Raw genomic sequence first — 23,701 nt, 5'->3', positions numbered from 1 at the left:
CCCCTTTGACAGCGCATTTCCTACGAATATTTCGTCGGAAATGCTCTTTAGATCGTTTGAACAGAAAAACGAACGTTGTCCAACGGCTGGCACGCACGCCTATATTATATATATGCACACCAGTGTTTTAAAAACCGGACCGGTCATCGAACCGGCGAGAGCACTGGTTCACTGGTTCATTGGTCGAACCACTGGGTCACTGGTCGAACCGCATGACAAACCGGATTAAACCGGATTAAACCAGCGGAATGAACCGGTCTCTATAATAATACTATATAGTTATTAAACCGATCGAATCAGATAACTTGGTCTTTTAAAAAAAATCATAAAAAATATGAAAATTTGAAAATTTCATAAACTTATAATGTCACAAGTTCTTAAATTCAAATCCTAAACATTGTCATTGCACACATTAAAATCACACACATTATAATAGTACAAAATACAAATTCAAATGAATTTTAAATATCAAACACAAATAAGTTTTAAACAAAGTATAATTGTAGTATAAAACATAAACGGAATAACAAAGTGTCTAATAAATTAATTTCAAGGAGGCATAGTTGTTTCAATAAATCTAAAAAAATAACATGACATCATAATTTCTTATAAAAAAATTATCATAATTTCACACCTAAAAAAATAACATGACATCATAGTTGTTTCGAACCGTCGGGTCATTGGTCGAACCGAATTAATAAATCAGATAACTCGGTTGAATAAATTGGTGTCTATAACAAAATTATATAGTTAATAAAAAAAATTATCAAGTAGTTTAATGGTTAAAATTTCACTATAAATTTTTCTCAAACTTTTTTTGTTTTTTTTGTACATGAAACATAATTAATTAAATTTAGAGTAATGGGAATGCCAATTTTAGTCATACAATTAACCAGACTTTTTAGTAAAAAAAATAAGCCCCACTTTAACAAGTAATAAATGAGCCCACTAACCCAATTTTCCAACAAACATATTAATGCATAAGAGAATGAGCATAACCCTAAATCATACCGCCGCCGCACTTGTATCTATTCTTCTTCTTCCATATTTTTTCTTCTTTTTCTCTGGTTTTTTTTTTTTGCTTTTCCAAGTTCATTCTCTCTGTTTTTCTGTTTTGCTGGGTTAATGGAAAAAAACAAAGTATCAAGTGTGTTATGGTAAACATTTATTTAAGATTTTGAAGAGCAATTTTATTTAAGATTTTTCCTTGCATCTTCTCTGCTTCTCGACTTAATCTCACTTCCTTCTCGATCGTTTCTAATTTGTCTGTTTCTTTCTTCTTCTTTTTTTTTTATAAAAAAAGAAATTGACGTGAAAAAAAAAAAGGAAAACAATCAAACCGCCGGTTTACAAAACCACCGGTTCGCCGGTTTATACCGGTTTATACCGGTTTTTCCCGGTTTTCATCGGTTCGATTGCTTACCCGGTCCACAGATCAGACCAGACCGTTTGTACCTCCGGTTCCCGGTCCGACCAGTTTGACCGGCCGGTCCGGTTTTTAAAACACTGATGCACACTCATCTTTCTCATTTCTTCATTCTTTCTCAAATCTTCATTCTTTCTCATCTTTCTTTCAACGGTCAGCACTAACTATCTATCGTAGCCTTGTAAGTTGTATCCATTTTAAACTATCTATTGGAAGCTAATTAATCATACAAGGTTGAACTTTTTTTTTAATGATAATATTATTAGTTTTTATGGTGGAGATCGAAAATAATACTCTTGACCTATTTATGACTCTTCTCTTTAACTTCTTCACCTTAACTATCAAATTAAACCAGCCTTATCTTTGTCTCTCCTATGTACTCAAGAAACTATTCAAAAGAGCATTCAAGGAAAAAAAAAACAACAACTTTTGCACCTTCATTTGTTGATAGAATCATAACTTTTGCTTTATCATTTTATTAATTTTCCAGCTAAAATGAATATACTACATCAGTAATACATAAAGCACAGTGAATTGAAACTCCCTAATTAACAATCGTTTGATTCCGAACCTGTTAATTAACTAACACTAATCAATATTAGTTGATCTAACTTGAATATTATCTGCGTCAAAAAAAAACAAACTTGAATATTATATAACCGTATAAGATTTTCAATGATGTTGGTTGCACTCCCTAGCAGGTCTGATTTTCTGGTAACCAGCTTTAGAAGGACACGTCATTTGAACAGGAGGAACCATGCAGTTATACTGTAAACAAAGTGAACTACTCAACGGAATCTCCGCCGTTGGATTAATCACAATTCCGGTAAGATAATTATGTTGCAAATACAAAATCTGTATATTCGCCGCCAATAACCGTTCTACAAAACTACCGGGAACTTCACCGGTGAAACCGTTGTTGTTTAGATACAAATTTTGCACACTCGCTAATAAAGGTGATATTTCACCTGATAACTTGTTGAAACTAAGATCAACGGTTTGGATTGTAACTTCGTTAAACGGTTCAACCGGACCGCATAATTGGTTTCTTTCTAACTGTAAGTTTGTTAGCGGGAATGAGAATAGTTGAGCTGGGATTGGACCGGTGAACCGGTTTAAGCTTAGATCGAGATAGTTGAGGCGGTTTAACCGGTATAAAACCCGATCTACATTCCCGGTAAGCTGGTTCCATGCTAGAGAGAGATATTGTAGTGAAGAAGGTAGAGAATCAGGAGCAAGTGAACCGGTGAGAGAGTTGTGATTTAGATCGAGCCGGTTTAAGTTTTGAGCCGATGCGAATGACGGAACTGAACCGGTGAGACGGTTATGACGGAGGATCAAGTTGTTTAGTGCCGGCAATTTTCCGATTGACGGAGGAATAGTTCCGGTTAACTGGTTGTAGCTTAAATCAATTGTTCTCAGCTTGTGCAGCTGACCAAGCCCCGCCGGAATCTCACCGGAGATGAAATTCCGACTAATACCGAGAAACTTGAGATTCTTCAACTGCGAAATTGACTGAGGAAGATGGCCGTAAATTCTACCGGGAGAAACAGTTAAATCAGCGAGAGCAGAGAGTTTACCAATGGCGATATCAATTTTTCCAGTGAGACCAGGCGAACCGGCTCTAGTTTCGCCGAGATTGAGTGCAAAGACTTTATCAGAAAGGCAATAAACTCCGGCGAAGTTGCATGGATCGCCGGTAAAGTCCCAAGATGAAAAGAAATTCGAACCAGGAACATCGTGAAGCGATCTTCGGATAGATTGTAATGCTAAGAAATCAACAGGATCTAAAATTGCTCGCGCTGATTGAAAAAAGCAGAGAAGAACCAGACAAAATGTAGAAATCTTCATCGGAAAATATGAAGAAGAATGAAAGAAGCGAAGAACAACGTTTTTGATGTGTTTTATAGTAATGGAAATGAAAACTTTTCTATTTTCTTTCTCGTGAGAGTTTAATGGAGGAAGTGAAAAATTACGAGTGTCAGTATCAAAATCAACTAATTTTCTAGCTGGCTTGGAAGAGAAGCAATTCTTTTTTTGTGAATGCTTTTGTGTTTGAAGTTTGAACAACTAATTTTGCCTTCTCTCACAAGTTACAGCAGAGAAATCACCGTCACAACTAATTCTGGTATCACACGTGACGCAGTACACAAGCGGAGCAAGCGCTAATCCTATACCAAAATACAGGTTTGCAAGACAAACCCGGAATCCACCAGAAAAGTAATTAATTGTTTAACACTTTAACTTAATAGTAGTGAAAATAAAAATAACAAATATCCTAAAATATTGTAAAAGAAAATAACAAACCTAAAAATCTAATTAAAAGAAAATAATAAATCTAGCTAAATAAAAATAACAAATCTAAAAGAAAAATGGCAAATCTAGATAAATGAAAATAACTGCTACATTAGGTTACAACTCTCTCGCAATCGCACTTGCGGAGGATCGAACCGGTGGTCTTCTCTACAAAGTTTAGTGTCAATCATCACTGAACCAATTAATGATTGATATAGAACCTAAAGCTAAAAATTAGTATTGTTAATTTAATTTTGGTTCATTAACTAATTTGATTAGTGTTAGTTAATTAACAGGTTCGGAATCAAACGATTGTCCAAACCAAAAACATCAGCTCCATACCACCAGGTCTGTGTAATGTAAAGTGTTATTATTAAAAAAACCAAATTAACAAAACAAAAAAACGCAGGTTCCAAGCCCAAGTGCACGTTTTATCTTATGCGATAAACGAATTCTTGATATTGATAATGTGATTACTAATACGACGTTAGTATTTGTTTTTTTCGTTTGATGTAATGTGCATGCAGGGCCGGCCTTTTGAGTGTGCAAGGTGAGGCACCGTACATGGACTCAAACATTTAGGGCCTCTAATTATTTATATCGGTCTATTAAAAAATTTATATAAGTAAAAAAAATTAATGACTTTGTTGAAGGATTTTAAATTAGCCTGAGATCATAGATACATGATCATATATAAAAGATTTATCATCATATGAGTGAGATTAAGTCTCTAGTATTGTAAAATAGGGTATGAGACTATATATATATTAAAAGTTTAATAACTCACTCATAAAACTCAAATGCTACAATTATAGACACACACATTTGAGAAATAGTTTGGTTACACGCAGCGGAAATACACGAGACTTACATTTTATTATTATTGAGGATATAAAAGAAAATAGTCATTAACTTCCATAAGTGTTGAAAAATAACAATAATATGAAATATGCCAAATATAGTGAAAATTGAAAAAAAATTGAATATCTCAAATGTACAATTTAAAATAATGACATAAATAGAATTTTTCTTGATAAAGTTGTTAAGCATTTGAGATTTTGACATATTGCGTTTACAAAACGAGTTTGCAAAAATATATAATGATATGGAAGTATATAATAATTTATGAGAGAAGACTATAATTAATATCCTCAATATAAGTCTCTACGGTAGTTTTATGTCTAGAATTATGAGACAAATAAATATATTTGTTTCTTAGCTATAGTTAATTTACATGTAGAATTTTCCTCACTTGACAAAGAATGATAATTAAAATGGTGAGATATTTTTCTTACACCAAGGAGAGGATGATCATGTTAAGCAATGTCATACCGATAGGGTATGTCCATCACGTCACACAATACATAGTGAGGATTCTCCCACTTGATAGAGAATGATAGTTGAATTAAAAGTTTGAAAATATTTTAAATAAATATTCAACTATTTCTCTATCACATGATGATCGTGTTGAGTAACGTTACGACCAGTGCATTAGCATGGGTCTATTACTAGTTTTAATGATAAAGATAGTAGATGAACCAACACACCAAGATTGTTTACACACCAAATTGACCTACGTCGATCTAACAACGAGTCTTTACAAAAGATACAAAAGAGTTACAAGAAATTAGCTTCAACCTGATTCCAAAATTTCTGACATGTGATTTTAAGGCACAATTATGAAGTTTTGAACATTAAATAGTGAAAAAATTGTCTAATTGTATATTTCATTTACTATATCTCTTGGATAATTTCTCAACATGTAGTCCTAACACGAACATTTATTTTTCCCTTGGTCATCCAGGATCTTGCACAAATGAAACATTGTTTGGCTGATATTCCTGCATTTCGAATGTTGGTTCATCTTCAGCTATTATGTGTTACCTGTGAAATTTTGTTAGGCTTACTTTTAAAATCACCATGTCTGCAGACTCTAGTTATAATGGTTCGTGATTGATAATCTTTAAATTTTACAAAATGCATTTAAGATAAGGTCTTAGTAATTGTTTAAGCTTTTCCATTTGTCTTAATTGGACCTAGTCTAATATTAACAAAATATATATATATATATATATATATATATATATATATATATATATATATATATATATATATATATATATATATATATATATATTTTCCGGATCATATCAGGTGACAAATTCTAATGAAGAACCTTTGAATATTTTGCAATTGTACCAGACTGTTTTCTATCTACCCTAAAGAGTTAAAAATTTGAATATTTTGTGGGTGGTAAGTATGAGTTAAGTTTTGCTAAATTTGTTATGGGAAAAGGTCAGGTTTCGGAGAGTATTAGTTTCTCATGTAGTCAAGAACTGCATGGGGCAGCATTCGAAAAAATTAAAGAGGAGATATTTTTAGTTAAGAGAAATTTCACTATAGAATTTTCAGCTCATTCGGTTAAAGAAGATATTTGAGAGTGAGGAATACACTGTTCATTCATATTTATAATTGAATATTGTTCATGGATGAATGTATTTCAAAATTGTTGATATATTTCAAAATTGTGAAAAGAGTGGGGAATAGAGATATGCTAATATATGTTGAGATTTTGGAGTAATTCATGTTGTTGAGACAGTTACTTGTTCTGCAAGTAACAGGATAGTTAGTTGCAATCGGTTGCTTAGGTGTCAAGTAATGGATAAGTTTGTTACTTAAGGAGTTAATAACAATTTTAGAGTTTGTTAGGGTGTTAGTTAGAAGTTAGTTATAAACTAACTTTGTTGCTTATGTGTGAAACAACTTATATAAATGCTTAGATGCATTTCATTAGTGATTGTACTTTGAGTTTTGGCCCAATAGTGGATGAATAAAATTCCTCTCTTTCCCCCTAAACAATTCTATTCTTTGTTAAGCCAATTTTCATTGTTCTTCATTCATCTTCTCTTCTCTCATTGCTTCTGCAACATAAAAACCAGTTTGTGAAAGTGTGTGTGTGTGAAGCGCGTTCCGCACTTGTTGAGCAGTGTGTGTGCGCTTGTGTGTTTGATCAATTGTTGCGCTAATGATATAGACTATAAATCTTATAAGACTGAGTAATGGGCCAAATACAATTATTACGCATAATTATTATGCATAAATATACACTATAATGCTAGGGTCACGCCCACCCTCTATAACATACTCTTTAAACACACTCCAATAGTCCGACGTCATGTCATCCACGTTTTTGTTTCATTTCCTGGCTACCGGATTCAATTTGACAGGTATAGTTATTTATTTATTTTTTTGTTATTAACTTTTGATTCCAACTTTTCTTCTTTCTTCTAGATTCATTCAAAATCATCTCTTTTGTCCCTGCAACTCTTTAACACTACTCACAATTTTTGTTTTAGTTGCTTCTTCTGTCAAAGGAAACCACATTTTTTGTACATCTTGATCTACATCATCCTTCATCCATACAAATTAAAATCTTCTTTGTCTTGCTTCACCGTGTCTTCGTCATTCTTCTACAAAGTATAATAAATGTCTCTTGGAAAAGTATTAATAAATATGTTTAGAGATTTGAAAAATGACTTATATTTAAGGACAAACTTTTTCTTTGAAAGGGGGCGCTTTAGCTTATAATTAGGAACATGGGGCGTATTTTCAATTTAAAATATCGGTGCTATATAGATTATTAGACATTTCACTCATCATTCATATTGGAGCAAATGATTATTTTGATTATTTTTGGGTATCTCTTGTGCACTTTATTGTTCTGTATAATTCTCTTATCGGGTCATTTTATAATCTAAATTGTGATATGTACTTATAAAAAGATGCCACATTGGAATTTTATCATGAGAGACAAACTCTCAAACATATAGTATTATATATAGTTATATATAGATACTATGGTTCAGCTTATAAAAGAACCCTAAAATGAACCATGGGGCGGCTTCCCCCTTGCATCCGATCGAGTCACAACTTAACCCATGCATATTTGCATACATGTATGGTTAATAACATTTGGAATAGTACCTAACAACTCTCTTAAATATAATATTTATGGACTTAAATTATTACTATTACTATGCATAATTTTTTGAACTATTTGTAGAAGACTCACGACTTATGGTGCTAGGAAGCCAATGTCAAATGCAAATGGTATAAAAGCACGTTGATTGTCAGAACATGCTTTCTCATATTTATATCGATAAATTAGTTCAGCTGCTAATTTTACAAAACACTACAAATTAAATAAGTTAACTTATTCACTACAAACTACTGCATAAACTTGTTCATAAATTATAAGACATTTGCTCTTTGCTATAACCTAGATCATCAATTGTCCATTATTTTTTACTATACAAAGTCTATAGTGTTGGGTTGGACAATATTAATAACTAGCTGGACACCCGTGCGTCCGCACGGGATCGGAGTCGCGGTGTTGCCGCTTCTCACTTGATAAGATGAAATTTATTGGAAAGTAGATTAAAAGATAAAAAATAGAAATGATATAATATTTGGTAAAAAAAAAAGAAAAAGAACAATGGTAAAACCATCATCAAAAAACCTTAGGTCTCTGTATTAATATAAGAATATAAATATAGATAATGTAGAAATTATGAAAAAAAAATAGGCTACCTTATTAATATATTAGTAAAAACATAGGTGTTGAAAAATCACAAAAAAACTTATGTCCATGTATTAATATATGAGTATAAATATAGTCTCGTAAAAATTATTAAAAAATAGACAATCGTATTAATATGTTAGTGAAAATATAGGTTTCGCAACAATCATCAAAATAATTAGGTCATCGTATTAAATATGAGTATAGCCAGTAAAATTGTAAAAAAAAATAAACAACTTAATTTTTATTTTATTTTTGTTACAAACATCTTAATTAATATATAATTAAAAGTATAAGTCCTGTAGAAATCACACAAACAAAAAAGTTTTCATATTAATATATGAGTTTAAATATAGGTCCCGCATATGTTATAAAAGAACGGGTAAGCTTATTAATATGAGTAAAACACATAGGTCCCCATGTACAAAAAAAAACACATAGGTCCCCAGAAATCACACAAAAGATTAGGTTATCGTATTAATATATAATTATAAATATAGGTCTAAAAAAAATAGTAAAAAATTGAAAACTTCAGTAATAAGAGTAAAAACATAGGCCCCGTATAGGGATGACAATTTGACCCATACCCAGTGGCCACCCGCAAAAAGTACCCATAACGGGTAGGGAAAAAATCTGCATTTTGGGTACGGGCACATGTATGGGTAATTACCCACAAAAATGAATGGGTATGGGTGCGGGTATGGGTGCGGGTACGGGTACCTTAATACCCACCCCGCCCCATACCCACATAATATATTTATTTATTTTATATATGTTTTTATATAATAACATATGTATATCAATTTAAAAAAAATACAACAACAATTAAATTATTAGACATTTTTAATAAAAATGTTTATTTATAATATAATACAAACACAATGTGACAATGAAATGAACTTTAACATGAGATTGATAACTTTTTTGTTTATAATTTTCCTGAGTCAACATTAAAATCTTTTAAAAATATAATTATATTAAAACGATATGATATTTTATAATCGATCGACTTATTTTTATAAAAAATGCGGGTAACGGGTACGGGTACTTAGGTACCCATAGGGTATGGGTACGGGTATTTTTTAAAACTGTGGGTATGGGGATGAGTATTATAGTACCCTACCCATTGTCATCCCTAGCCTCATAGAAATTACACAAAAAATTAGATCTTTGTATTAATATATGATCATAAATATATGTAATGCAGAAATTATGAAAGAATGACAACTTTATTAATATATGATTAAAAATAGGGTATGCTAAACAGTGCCCCGGGGCACTTGTTAAGCATACCTAAAAAGGAAATAAAAAATAAAATTTATATTGAAAAGACAATATTTTGTACTTTTGAGGCATTGAATGCACCCATTTTAAGACATAATTTCTATTTTAACATGCTTAACCAGTGTCCCGGGGGCACTGTTTAGCATTTTCCTTAATAATATAAGACTCGTAGAAATAAAAAAAAAATATAGGTTCTCGCATTAATATATCAGTATCAATTTAGGTCCTACATAAATTATTAAAGATCAGGAAATCTTATTAATAAGAGAAAAATCATAGGTCCTGCAGAATTCATACAAAAGATTATGTTCCCGTATAAATATATGAGTATAATACATAAAATTATAAAAAATATAAAATAAACAACTTTATTAATATATGACTAAAAATATAATGCCCGTAGATATAACAAAAAAATGGTTCCCGTATTAATATGAATATAACCCGTAAAATTATTAAAAAAAAAATAGATAACATAATATATTAGTAAAAACACAAGTTCCGTGAGAGTCGCAAAAAATAGTAGATTTTCGTATTAATATATAAGTATAAATAAAGATTTTACTAATGGTATTGATGGTCAATCTATTCTAGAAAAATGGTCAATGTATTGATTACACAAAATATTACTCCCCCCGTTTTTTTATAAGTGTCCAGTTTCATCAAATTTAGCGTTTCTAATTAACTGTCCAGTTTGTGTTTTAAGGATAATATTTGTCAATTATACCCTTTGTCAATTATTATTATTATTATTATTATCTTTTTCAATAATTTTCTTATATATATATTTGAAAAACTAAAGTTTTTTTTTAAAAAGAAATTTTGTTACTTTTTTTTTTTTACGATAGGAAAGTTTCTTTCTTCCTTGTTATATTCATATTTAAACAGAATTTGTTACCAATTTATTTTTGTATAAAAATAAATTTATTTGAAAGAGTGCAAAAAATAGAATTTATTGGTGAATTAAGACGAGGGTATAATAGGACGATAATGTGCAAAAATCCACTTTCTTAATTTAGTGTTATCATTATAACTGAACACTTATAAAAAACGGAAGGAGTAAAATATTAAAATGGAATTAATCAGCTTCAAGAAAAATTTTAAAATATTGAAATTATTTACTAACTTTCAAATATGACACAAAATACCCATGAAAGTGATGATGTGTCAAATTATTAAGTAGGGGTAACATAAGATTTTCACATGTATCTTATTTTCTTAGGTCCCTGTATTAAATATATATATATATGAGTATGAATATAGTCCCATAATTTTTTTCTTCATATATGAGTATAAATATAGGTCTCGCAAATGTTATAAAAGAACAGACAAACTTATTAATTTGAGTAAAAGACATAGGTCATGCATAAACCACACAAAAATTAGGCTATCGTATTAATATATGAGTATAAATATATGACATAAAATATTAAAATGGAAGTAACCACCCAAAGAAAAATATTAAAATATTGAAATTAGTTATTAACTTTCAAATATGACACAAAATACCCTTAAAAATGATGATGTATATGATATATCGATGTCCAATTAATAATTGATTTTTATTTAATAAAAAAAATTGAAATTTTATAAAGTGAGGTAATTTGAATTTGGGATACATACAAAAAAATTGGATTTTCAGATAAAAAGAAAAAAATTGTGGGAGAAATAACAAATAAAGTGGAGTTTTGTGGTTACAATTGGGCATTTAACTCATATTGATTATATGTTGATTCCAAAAATATAACAAATTAATTCATATGGCTTAGTGATAAACACAATAACAAGTGTAACTAAAAGGTTAAGGGTTCAAATCCTGATGACTGAGAAATTTTTTAGCATTTTTCTACTAACTTTTTTTGATAAAGACACAAAATAACCCTGAATTGATTATGTGTCAAAAAAAGAAAAAAGGGCAAATTAGGAATTTCATACGTATCTTCTTTTCATATATTGTAGTAGATAGATAGATAAATAAATTTCAATTATCGACAGAGGAAAGAAAAAAAACCACGTAAAGCCTTTAACTCTTTTAAGTGCAATGGAAGATGACAGTGTGGTGGATGGTATGGTAAGTTTTGCTCAAGGTATTAAGTGTAATGGCAGTGTGGTGGGTGGTAGTAGTAATGTTTTGTATATACTTAGAACTTAGAAGTCTATATGTAATTAATGATGGTTGTTTTTCTTTTTTCTGATGCACATAAAATATTATTTATTTTCTTTTTCCAAATTTTTTTTATGGTTTTTAAGAAGAGTTGCTAAGATTGAAAGCAAATTATTAGAGGCTGCTCTTTTCTTTTTCTTTTATCTATTTCATAATTGTTACAAGAGTTTTGCTATATTTAATTATATCATATAATGGAAACAAGAACTTAAGAGCAAGGAAATTAAATAAACTTCGGATTCTCCACTTTTCTACATTTATAACGTGAGTTCAATCACTAGATTATTAGACTAAAAAATAATATTACATGATTTAATATTACTTGATTAATTGTTATTATTGTGTGTAATTTTTATCATAGTTTGGTGTAGAGTTTTTTTTTTTTTTTTGAGGCATAGTTTGGTGTAAAGATGATATGCGAGAATCAGCCACTAATTAATTAGACTAATTGAAGTGTCCAATTTTATTTTCAATAATTTATTTAATATCATTAATTAAACTAATTGAATTTAGACTTAATTATTTAATTAGAATTTGTTTAGTTAATTAGACTATTATTAAATAATTAAATTAAAAAGAAAAAGATTTCTTACTTTCTTTAATTATAGAAGGTGGGGTCCACGTGGGTTTAAAAGTAAAAAAAAGTAGGGAAAAGTGAAAGTAAAAAGGTGAAATTGTAAATTAGAGGGAAGTGATGCTGATGTTTCAACCTTTTTTTTTTTGAGCTGTCATAACTCATCATTTTTAGAGACTAGAGAAGAGAGTATCCAATGCAAAAATTTTCCATGACTTATTATATAAGAATTGCAGAGAATTCCATAACTAGTTAATCTTCCCATAGCAATATTTTTGGCAAATATACTCTTAATACAACACATATCAACCAAGCAACTTATCTAAATGAGTTCATTTGCATTATGTATTAGAGAAAATCTCCACTCTAATTGAGTTAGGCAGATTTGTGATGAAGGTGAGTGGTGATGTAAGCTTTGAAAATAAATCTCCACTCCAAATAAAGTGATAACATGAAAATGGGTCTGCATTGAAATAGCAGGTATTTTTATGATGGTTCTTTTTTGTATTTGTTTTGGAACAATGATGTAACTTGTGGGTGACTAGACCGAAGAAAGTAATTGGTTTATGTAAATGCAAAGTTACTCTGACTGAGTACATGGAGAGTTCCTACAAGGAGAGTAGTGAAAAATTTATTTTAATTTACTTTTCTTTTCATTTCAGAATCCATGTGACGAACCCTCTCTTTCCAACCCTTCAGCTTAGTCCACACCTTATCTACAATATGATTCAAGATTTGGTGATTCTATTGGTTATGGTAATTGGTTTATGTAAATGCAAAGTTACTCTCACTGAGTACATGGAGAGCTCCTTCCTTCCTACAAGGAGAGTAGTGAAAAATTTAATATACTTTTCTTTTGCAAGCATACAATAGCAATTTAAGAGTTTCTGTTGCCTAATAAACATATAATATATAGTAATTGTTGTTTTTTATATTGAAAAATAATTTTCTGAAAAAATAAGCCTAAAAAATCCAATTAATATTGTGACCAATATTTCAAATGGAAAAATCAATTGAAAGTAACTTGATCGGACTTCAAATATGGTTCACATATATATATATATATATATATATATATATATATATATATATATATATATATCCATTTTTGAGGTCCAAGAGAAAAGAAAGTTACATAGAATAGTCTTTTGAAATATATTTTTCTTTATTTTTTTCAATGTTTGTTCAGGTGCCATATTGGGAAAAATTTATTCTCCTCCAACCATTTCTCTGAGGTGCCATATGTTTACAGTATAACTGCATGGTTCCTCCAATTCAGATGACGTGTCCTTCTAAAGCTGGTTACCAGAAAATCAGACCTGACCTGCTAGGGAGTGTAACGAACATCATTGAAAATCTTATACTACTATTTTTTTTTTTTTTTTGAAGTTAAATCTTATACTCTATACTATTTCATATTATAGTTACATTTATATATTAGCACTATAATATTCAAGTTAGATCAACTAATATTGAATACTTAAAATTAAAAGTATAGACTATATATAGCTTTTGTTTTCTTGCTTTTGTAATATTTAATTATTCTTTTTGACTTGTTTTGTTAATTCATTATTATTATCAAAGTTATAGTTGTAGTATTTTAGTAGTTTTTTTTTAATAATACTACTTTTTTTTTTAATAAGAGACAGATAAGTTAATAAAAATTAATGTATATAATTCATAATATTATTGATCAATTTTTATTATTAACTTGCAATTAGGGAGCAAAATGCTTTATGTATTAGTTTTACTGATGTAGTATATTCATTTTTAGCTGGAAGATTAATTAATAAAATGACAAAGCAAAAGAGAAAAAAATTATGGGAGATGACTAGTTAAATAATTGTTTAGTTACTTATATTGAGAGAGATATTTTTCTTGATTTTGAAAAAGAGAAAATCATTCAATATTATCAAAATATGGAACATAAAGCCACTAAGTTTGGTTTAGTAGTGAGGGGTTTCGGTAGTACGTTATAGGTTCTGGGTTCGATCCCCAACTAATTGTATGGAACGTCCTAGAGAACAATTATAATGTATTTTTATGCTTTTGAAAATGAAATGTTATATTTATTTAATGATGCAATTTTATAATGACCCCACTACTCAAAACTTCTGGTTCCGTCCCTGAAAAAAAATGTTGAATTTATAAAAGATGTAATCCATTAACATAATGTATCTGTTTCTCGTGAGCTCTCCCAAACTCCCCATCGATGATCTGATAGTTGAGATGAAGAAGTTAAAAGAGTAAAGTCATAAATAAGTTAAGAGTATTTTTGATCTTCACCACATCAGCATGAAAACTAATAATACTAACATTAATCATTTTTAAAAAAATAAAATAAATCAACCTTGTATGATTATAGCTTCCAATAGACAGTTTAAAGTGGACACAAGGGGTACACTAGAATTACCTTAATATATTTTCGGTTACCACCATTCACAATTTTGCAATTGCCTTTATCGTAATTTTTCTATAATTATGCATGCTGATTTTTCTATATTCAAGTTAGATCCCAACTAATACTGAATACTTAAAATTAAAAGTATAGAGTATAGACTATATATAGCTTTTGTTTTCTTGCTTTTGTAATATTTAATTATTCTTTTTGACTTGTTTTATTAATTCATTATTATTATCAAAGTTATAGTTGTATTTTAGTAGTTTTTTTTTTAAATAATACTACTTTTCATTTTTTTTTAATAAGAGACATGTAAGTTAATAAAAATTAATGTATATAATTCATAATATTATTCATCAATTTTTATTATTTTATTTGTAATTTATAAAAAGGATCGAAGAAAGTATTCATACGATTAGTGTGAAAACTTGCAATTAGGGAGCAAAATGCTTTATGTATTAGTTGTTAGATATTAATTATTTATATTTTTATTATATCTTGTATTGGTAAGGATAGTTTAGTCTTTTTCTAGTATCTAATATTTATACTCTATTGTAACCTTTACTCTTCAAGTTTTGTTCATTCCATTGAAACCCTAAGTTCAAGGGTCTTTCTCTATGTTTTTATACATTCAATTTTGTTAACATGGTATCAGAGCCGGGTTAAGGACTGCAATGTGGGCATTTGACCCAGGACCACGCTAGGCGTGAGGGTGGGTGTTGAATATGTTGTTGTGTTGGAGATTGTTTGAAGTCCCACATTGCTTAGGTTCCCGGGATGTGAAGTGTATAAAATATGTGAGAGCAACCTCACCCTTTGAGCTAGCTTTTGGGGATGAGATCCAAGCATATTTAACATTAGTTTCACTGATGTAGTATATTCATTTTTAGCAGGAAGATTAATTAATAAAATGACAAAGCAAAAGTTGTGATTCTATCAACAGAATAAAGATGCAAAAAGTTGCGTTTTTTTTTCTTATATATGCTCTTGTGAATAGTTTCTTGGCTACATTAGGAGAGATAAATATAATGCTAATTTAATTTGATAGTATTGAGTTTCGAGCGTAAGTGGTTAAGTTTCACATCGACTATGTATAGAAAGAATGTTGGATTTATAAAAGAAGTTATCCATTAACCTAGTGTCTTAAGATTTTGGTGGAGATGTGGTGTATCCCTCTCTTGTGGCCGTGTATAATTGACCACATTGTTTCTCCCGAGCTCCCCCATCAGACTCTCCCAACAAGTGGTATATCATGATATTTGATCAACTATAGGACGTGGGAACTCACACTTGAGGGAAGAATGTTGGTCAAGTACGTGAGTGGTTAAGTTCGACATTGACTATATATGAGAATAATAATGGATTTATAAAAGATGTGACCCATTAACATAATGTATCTGTTTCTCGCGAGCTCTCCCAAACCAGTGTCGTACATATTTCAAAAGGATAGTGAGAATTTGTTTTTTCACCATCAGGATTCGGTCCACTGAACCGTCTAGTATAATTCGAAGATTAATTCTGACATCAAATAGTTTCAGCCTCATTTCGATCGCACTTGCGGGGATGGTTAGTGAGAATTTTGTCATTCAAAATAGTAATCTTGCACCTTATTATTATTATTATTATTATTATTATTATTATTATAATTATTATTATTAGTGCTGACTTGGGCCCTTGGAGTATGCTCCTCTCAAGGTCTCAGATTCGATTCCCACTAGTGCCAATTTCGATGGCTAAGTCCATACAGAGCAAAAAAAAAACTCTGGCTTTAAATGAGGCCTTCGCAAGTGAGCGGTGAGATTGGTCCCCTTAGATTAGTTGGTCCTAAGACCGGATACCAAGTTTTAAAAAAAAATATTATTATTATTAATATGTTGAGACTGATTAAATTAAGTTATACGTAGAAAAATGTAGAGTATGGTTCTCTTAAATATGATCCTAATTAGATGATGCCAACTTTACCCCTCCATACCATTACTCATTCCTATATAAAGGGAAGGTGGCAGTAACACTATTTCCTAGTCCATAGTCAACTTCATAGTCCATCTTATCTTTGGTCTTCCATATTATCAACACATATTATCAAGTAAGTAACATTTTCCTCCTCATGTTTATCTTTTAGATTTTTGTTGAAAAACAATTTTTTTTTTTATAATGTTGAAAAATAGATTTATTAAAAATAAATATTTTTCTCATGATTTTTGTACAAAAAAATTTAGTCCTGGAAGTTGGTTTATAGTCTCAAAAAGATTTAGTCCTATGGCTTTTTAAAATAATTTGGGTTTTGATTTAGCTTTAATAATAAATAAATAAAATCATTTGGCTAAGTTATTTCTAATATCTACACTTTATATAACACAAGTTCATTTTTTCTTTTTGTAGCTCTACATTCAACACAATATGGGTAATGCACTATTTTGTTTGGCATCAACTTGCATGGTTTTGGACCATGGCAATGCCAATGCTCGCAATCATCCATGCCATGAATGTCCCCAAAGCTTCAGGACAGAGAAAAGGTTGAAAGACCATATAAAAAATAATCACAAAGGAACTTTCAAATGTAACAAGTGTTTTAGGACCTTTAAATTGAGAGATGATAAGAAGGCACACGAAGACAAAAACGAATGTAGTAAAAAGAAGTGATCCAATGTTTATTTTCAGTTTGTTTTAAATAAATGTTGTTATTTTAAATAGGTATTGGTTAGGAGTTGCACCTTTAGTTTCTTTTTTACTATGCATGTTGTCTTGTGTAATCAAAATAGCTGTGTTTCAGCCATTGTTTAATGAATGTTGTGTTTACTTCTAAAAATAAAAATTTAGTTGTCTCAAAACTCTTAATAGTAACGATGTTTTAATAATTTTTCCTATCATTATTTGTTTAAAAAAAATTGTGCGAAAACTTTTAGATTTAATAAAATCATTAAAGAATTAGTCCCGCAAAAAATCATTAAAGAATAATTTTAGAAATAAATGAGTAAGAAAATTCCCTTTAAAAATTATAAAATATTTTGTAAGAAAAATAAAATATAAAATAGTACGGTGTAACATACATGCACGTGTGAAACCAACAAGGCAGCAACAACCTTGTACTGTAACTAGATCTATAGATTTTCTTAAGCAAAATCCACTTCATAGTGCTTTCGATATCTTTTGTTCACTGTCACCAACAAGATCCATAGTTCTTCCCATATCACTGTATCAAGCAATTGAAGTTGAGAATCTCTCATCATTATTATTTTTCATTGTGAGTATCTTTTTCTTTGAAAAACAGATTTATTATGAAAAAAGATTTTAAACATGATTTTTGTATAAAAAAGATTTAGTCCTAGAATTTTGTTTCTATTAGTCCGTAAAAGATTTAGTCCTAAAAATTAGACTTTTGATTTAGTCCAAAAATTTGTGGCTTCTGATCCAAAATATCTCATGATTTCAATTCAAATTGAAATCCTATAAATATATACTCCCAAATTGCAACAATATATTTTCTTTTTGGTTCGCAATTTTAACCTCTAACCCTTTTTTATTTGTTCTTTAACATTCTTACCACTTGATTTTCAGTATTTTAATTTCTTGTTAATGGAGGTAGCAGTAGATTGGGGAAACTTAGAAGCACTTCCTCTAAGTTTGATTTTTGACAAGTTGGTAGAGCGCATAGATCACATTTATTTCAGCGTGGTATGCAAGAATTGGTATTCAATTGCAAAGTTTAATTATCAGAATCGCCAAGTAAAAAACAATGTATTGCCCATGCTTATGATTCCTAAAAGAAAGGCTAGAAAAACAAGATATTTATATGGGATTTCAACCAACACAACTTACCGCTTTCAACTACCACTACCTCATAACAAGAGGTTGTGTGGTTCGAGTCATGGTTGGGTTGTAAAGATGGATGATATTAAGCAAGGTACAATTTTAACCCTACTAAATCCATTCAAAAATCTAGTTTCCATCACTCTACCACCCCTCTACATGCCGGATGGATATAAACGAGTTAGATATTATGAATGTAATGTTCATAAGGTTTTTTTATCATCTAATCCCACAACTAGGCCACATGATTATGTTGTTGTAGTAAGTTATGGTATGCGTGAATGTCTTGCTTTCATAAAAGCGGGTCAAGAGTTTTGGACTTATGTTAATGTTGATTATTATGGCTTCACCGATATTTCTTTTTATAAAGGCCTAGTCTATGCGGCGGGACGATGGAATAACATTGTCTCTTTCGATATTTCTAACTCGAAAGATTCTTTTGATCATGAGAAGGTAATAATTCCCAATGTTCTTCAAACCTGGGGGGATGATTATGCTCATAGAGCATATCTTGTGGAATCATTGGAGGGAGACTTGTTGCTCGTAAGAAAATGGATGGGTTTTCCCGATGATGACGATCCAGATGAAGAAAGGAACCTACCTAGTAGTGGCACTAAAGGATTTGAAGTGTATAAGTTGGAATTGGATCTTCAAAGTGGTAATAAACTTATACAAAAGATAAGACTTGATAGTTTAGGAGACAATGTTTTATTTTTGGGTGATAATGATTCTGTCTCTATGTCGGCTTCCTATTTTGCCAATTATCTACAAAAAGATTCAATTTATTATACCGATGATTTTTACGAAGAAGATCCACGTCCATATCCTAATGGACCATTTGATATGAAAATCTTTAACGTAAAAGATGGAAGTTTTAGTGAACATTGCCCTTTCCAATCTTGGTTCAAACGGATGCCACCTTCACTATGGGTTATTCCGCCATTTCAATGGGATTGATTGATAGCTTCAATTTAAGTTTGTTACTTTATTTTATTTCTATCAATTTTTATCGTTTTACGTTTAGTTACAGTGTACAATTTATAGTGTTCAATGAATGTCTATTGTGTGATTGATCTTATCAGAGTTAATATCAGCTTGTCGTCTTTCTCTTGATAATAGTAATATATTGTTACACATTTCTTTTAATATAGGAGTTTTCTTTTGCCAATACAAATGAATTACAATTTGTGAAATAGATTTCTTGTCCGTTCCACGTCGGATTCAGGCTGAACCTGACAAGCAGTGTTTTAAAAACCGGACCGGACCGGCCGGTCCGACCGGTTGAACCGGGAACCGGAGGGGTCACCGGTCTGGTCCGGATGTTGGATCGGATACGCTATTGGACCGGCGGGAACCGGTAAAACCGGTGAAAACCGGTGAAAACCGGTGAACCGGCGGTTTTGAAAAACCGGCGGTTCAATTGCGTTTTTTTTTTCTGGACCAAAACGTTTGCTTTTTAAAAAAAAAAAAAATCGAAAAAAAATTAGAAAAAAACAAAGAAACAGAAACTGAGAAAACTCATAAAAGTGAAACGCAGGAGAATGAAAATAGAGAAAAAATTGTACATATACCTTGTATATTTTGTTCTTTTAACCCTCTAAATTTTTACTTTTGAACTCACCCAAGAGAAGAATAGAACACAGAAGAATGAAATAGAGAAATGGAAATAAAGAAGATTCACGATTATGGCAAGAAAAAGAAAGAAAAGAAGGATAAACCAAGTGCAGGAGAAAGAAACAGGAAGTGAGGCAGGCAACAGTTGGCTGCTATTCAATGAATGAGTTAGAGAAGATGATAGGATTTAGGGTTTTTTTAATTCATTTTGGGCTTTCACTTATGGCCCACTTGTTATATGTTTGTTTTTTTTTTTGACTTTTTTTATTACTTCCTTATATATCTATATATATATATATATATTTTTTTTTTTTTTTGAAACACTTACTTATATGTTGTTGTTTGGGTGTTTACTTTGCATTTAAAACAAACATACTATATAAAAAGAAAAATTCCAGCTCGTAAAAACTAATATTTTTTTATTTGTTTTTTTTTTAAAAAAAAAAGTTTTATTGTTTCTATCGTTGCCTTTAACGTAATAAATTATTAAAAAACTCATTAAATTTGTACTACCGTAAAAAAAAAAGCTAAATTTGTGTTCTATTTTTGTGTTCAGTTTGCTATTTTTGTGTTTTCTTTTAATTTTTAAATTTTTTATGCTTTTATTCAAAGAACGAGTTATCTCATTCGACCGATTTAATAACTATATAGTTTTATTATAGAGACCGGTTTATTCTATCGGTTTAATCCGATTTAATCCGGTTTATCATGCGGTTCGACCAGTGACCCAGTGGTTCGACCAATGAACCAATGAACCAGTGCCCTCGCCGGTTCGATGTCCGGTCCGGTTTTTAAAACACTGCTGACAAGCATTTCGCCTTGGTGTCTGGCGATCATTAGACCATCTCCAATGGTGTAGTACCTATTAGGTACTCATGGTACTTATTAGGTACTATCATTGGAGCACAACACATTTTAGTACCTAATAGGTACCACTTCTAATATAAGAACTCTCTCTCTCTTCTTTTCATGGGACCCACTTTATTTAATATATTCAAAAAAAATTAATTTGGCAATATTATTTTAAATTAAATTTCAAATTTTAATGATGTGGAGTTATTGATGGGACCAATTTTAGAACTTTTTAAGAAATGCTCCATTGGAGAGGTTGAGTACCTATTAGGTACTATTATTAAAAAAATAATAAATTGATGACGTGTCTATGTGGGACCATTTAAGTACTCAAAAATGGAGTACTCCATTGTGAATGCTCTTAGTGATCCCGAACCTCCGTAATTTCTCACTTTCTCTTCTGTTTTGTGTAATCAAGTTGCTGCGTTTTTAATATTTTACTTTTTTGCTTTTTTTTAAAAAAAATAAAAAATAAAAATAAAAACTACTCAACAATCAAATTTAGAATTATCTCAGCGTATCATTTGGAATTTTGGCATATTCCGTTTGACTCCAAGAATAACTCTCAATTGACTTACTCCGCTTAATAAATCGATATCAGCATTATATTTATTCAATTCAATCGTTGAATTCAAAGATCTCATTGAGTAGATCAACTTCACAAATTTTTATAAAAATTCAAAACCATTTGATACTTTTTCTGATAACTTCAATTGAACGCATGACAAACTTTTAAAAAAACCGTTAAATTTCAATAGTTTGAATACATAACTACATTTTTTCTAATTTTTATTTTTTTGAATATTTTGACATAACTACCTTTCTAATCATTTTTTTTTATTTAAATATTTGCCCTTTTGCAATATCTTTGTGGAATTGGCTCTCTCATATCACCAAGTGTGTTATACATCTTAATTCCATCTCTCATATATTGGATGCTATTGTCAACATATATATTATTAATGTTATATGGTACTGCAGAAACCAATTGTGATTTCAAGATAAGAATTATCAGTCAAGAATTCTAATGATTCTGCTCTAAATGGTGAGTTGGTCGGTGCAACGAAGGCAATAGAGATAGCCTACACTAGAGGTTAGCATCACCTTAGTTATATTTTTAAATAGTTATCATTTTGAAAATAAAATAAGAATTTAGAAAACTCCACAAACCTCATAATATTTATTATCATCTGACATCTTCTTTAAACACAAAAAACTCAAATGTAAAATATCATCATATTAGAGACTAAAGTATCTTATTAATTTAAGAAACTAAAGTGTTCAAAATTTAATTTAAAACCAAAATAAAATGAAAAAATTAACTTAAGAAACTAAATTATCTAATATTTATAATTTAAGAGACTAAAATAAAACAAAGAATTTAAGGGTATAAAGTGAAACTTAGAATATCTGTTAATTAAATATGAGCAAAGAGATATATGATTAGCTCTTAATTTACCTAAAAATTTTTTTTAAAAAAAAAAAAAAAAGAATATCTGTTAATTTAATTTAACTACAATATGACATGAAATGCTTCTTTCGTAGGATTCTTTATATTATGCATGAAAATAGACTTGATAAAATGAAAATCTTGGGTAAAAGGTATATGAGCTATGAAATCGTAAATCTTATGACTGAATAATGTTAAAAAGCATGCATGCTACTTTGTTGCACTTACAATGTTACAGTTCAACCATTGAATATGTGAAAGATGAATTTGGAACTCATCCGCTTCATATGCTCACTTACTATGTTGCTCATGAATGTTAAAAATTTATTAAGTTGAACTCTCTGGTGGTATATGAGCTAGCTACGATTTCAAACCACCAGACCAGACAATGTTACACTTTCGACATTGGTTACTCTTATGACTGAGGTATTTCCTTCCTCTTCCACTACCCTTGCTGCACAGAAGCTGTTTGTTTATTTGCCTCATAGAAACAAGATTAATTGGTCTCACATTGATTCTATGTATGTTCAACATAGTTTCAACATATTATAGCCTTGGTGTTGTTTTCTCATTTTCTGAAAAGTTACGGTATGAAACCAATAGAATTCAGTCTTGACCATGACATTAAAATTGGTATCAAAGGCGATAGTATGAACCATTTTCTACATGTTTGTTGGGGCACCTTTTTGATTGATATTTGTGAAAATTATGGTTCTAGTAATGAATCCAATTTGCCTCTTGCTGATCATGTAACAAAAATCATTGTCATGTGGACTGCAAATTCACCACAGGGGAAGCTTAGGCATTGTTGTATAATATGGTTAGCAATTGACATAGTTGTTTTAATGGTTGATGTTTATATAGCCCATTATTGTGAAATGACATTGGAAAGGGACTTGTTCTTTGTTAAGGAGTGGATTTTTGATAAGAATGCCAACACTTACTATAACTTCATTGTTGCAAATTGGTGTGCTACTCATTTCATAGCTCATATACCTTTTACCCAAGATTTTCATTTTATCACGTCTATTTTCTCAATTAATGATTACCTTCCACATGAGCTTATCCCTCTTAGTCACCATAGATATTGTTGTCTTTTGAGCCAAATTGAGAAGAAATAAGTGATGCAGAGTTTCAAATGATCCAATATTTATTTATCAAGCGCGAGTTTTTAACTTTTTATCACGAATACGCCAAAATTCCAAATCGTACACTCAAACAATTCTAAATTTGAGTGTTGGGTAGCTTTTTA

The 23,701-nt window shown here is 30.2% G+C and overlaps 2 protein-coding genes across 2 annotated transcripts; one reads left to right on the top strand and one right to left on the bottom strand.

Moving 5' to 3' along the window:
- Window positions 1–2,054: 2,054 nt before the first annotated feature.
- Window positions 2,055–3,439, bottom strand: LOC123890541 (LRR receptor-like serine/threonine-protein kinase FLS2). Its single transcript, XM_045940178.1, has one exon. The coding sequence runs from the start codon at window positions 3,275–3,277 to the stop codon at window positions 2,099–2,101; it is 1,179 nt and encodes a 392-aa protein (XP_045796134.1). The 5' UTR covers window positions 3,278–3,439; the 3' UTR covers window positions 2,055–2,098.
- A 14,393-nt stretch (window positions 3,440–17,832) lies between these two features.
- Window positions 17,833–19,705, top strand: LOC123889997. The gene is made up of 2 exons (XM_045939534.1): window positions 17,833–17,967; window positions 18,282–19,705. The coding sequence occupies exon 2, from the start codon at window positions 18,300–18,302 to the stop codon at window positions 19,488–19,490; it is 1,191 nt and encodes a 396-aa protein (XP_045795490.1). The 5' UTR covers window positions 17,833–17,967; window positions 18,282–18,299; the 3' UTR covers window positions 19,491–19,705.
- The last annotated feature ends 3,996 nt before the right edge of the window (window positions 19,706–23,701 follow it).

Source organism: Trifolium pratense, linkage group LG6 (assembly GCF_020283565.1).
Source record: "Trifolium pratense cultivar HEN17-A07 linkage group LG6, ARS_RC_1.1, whole genome shotgun sequence".
NCBI classification, from domain to species: domain Eukaryota; kingdom Viridiplantae; phylum Streptophyta; class Magnoliopsida; order Fabales; family Fabaceae; genus Trifolium; species Trifolium pratense.
The sequence above is the reverse complement of the archived record's forward strand: the minus strand, read 5'-3'. Positions and strand labels throughout refer to the sequence as shown.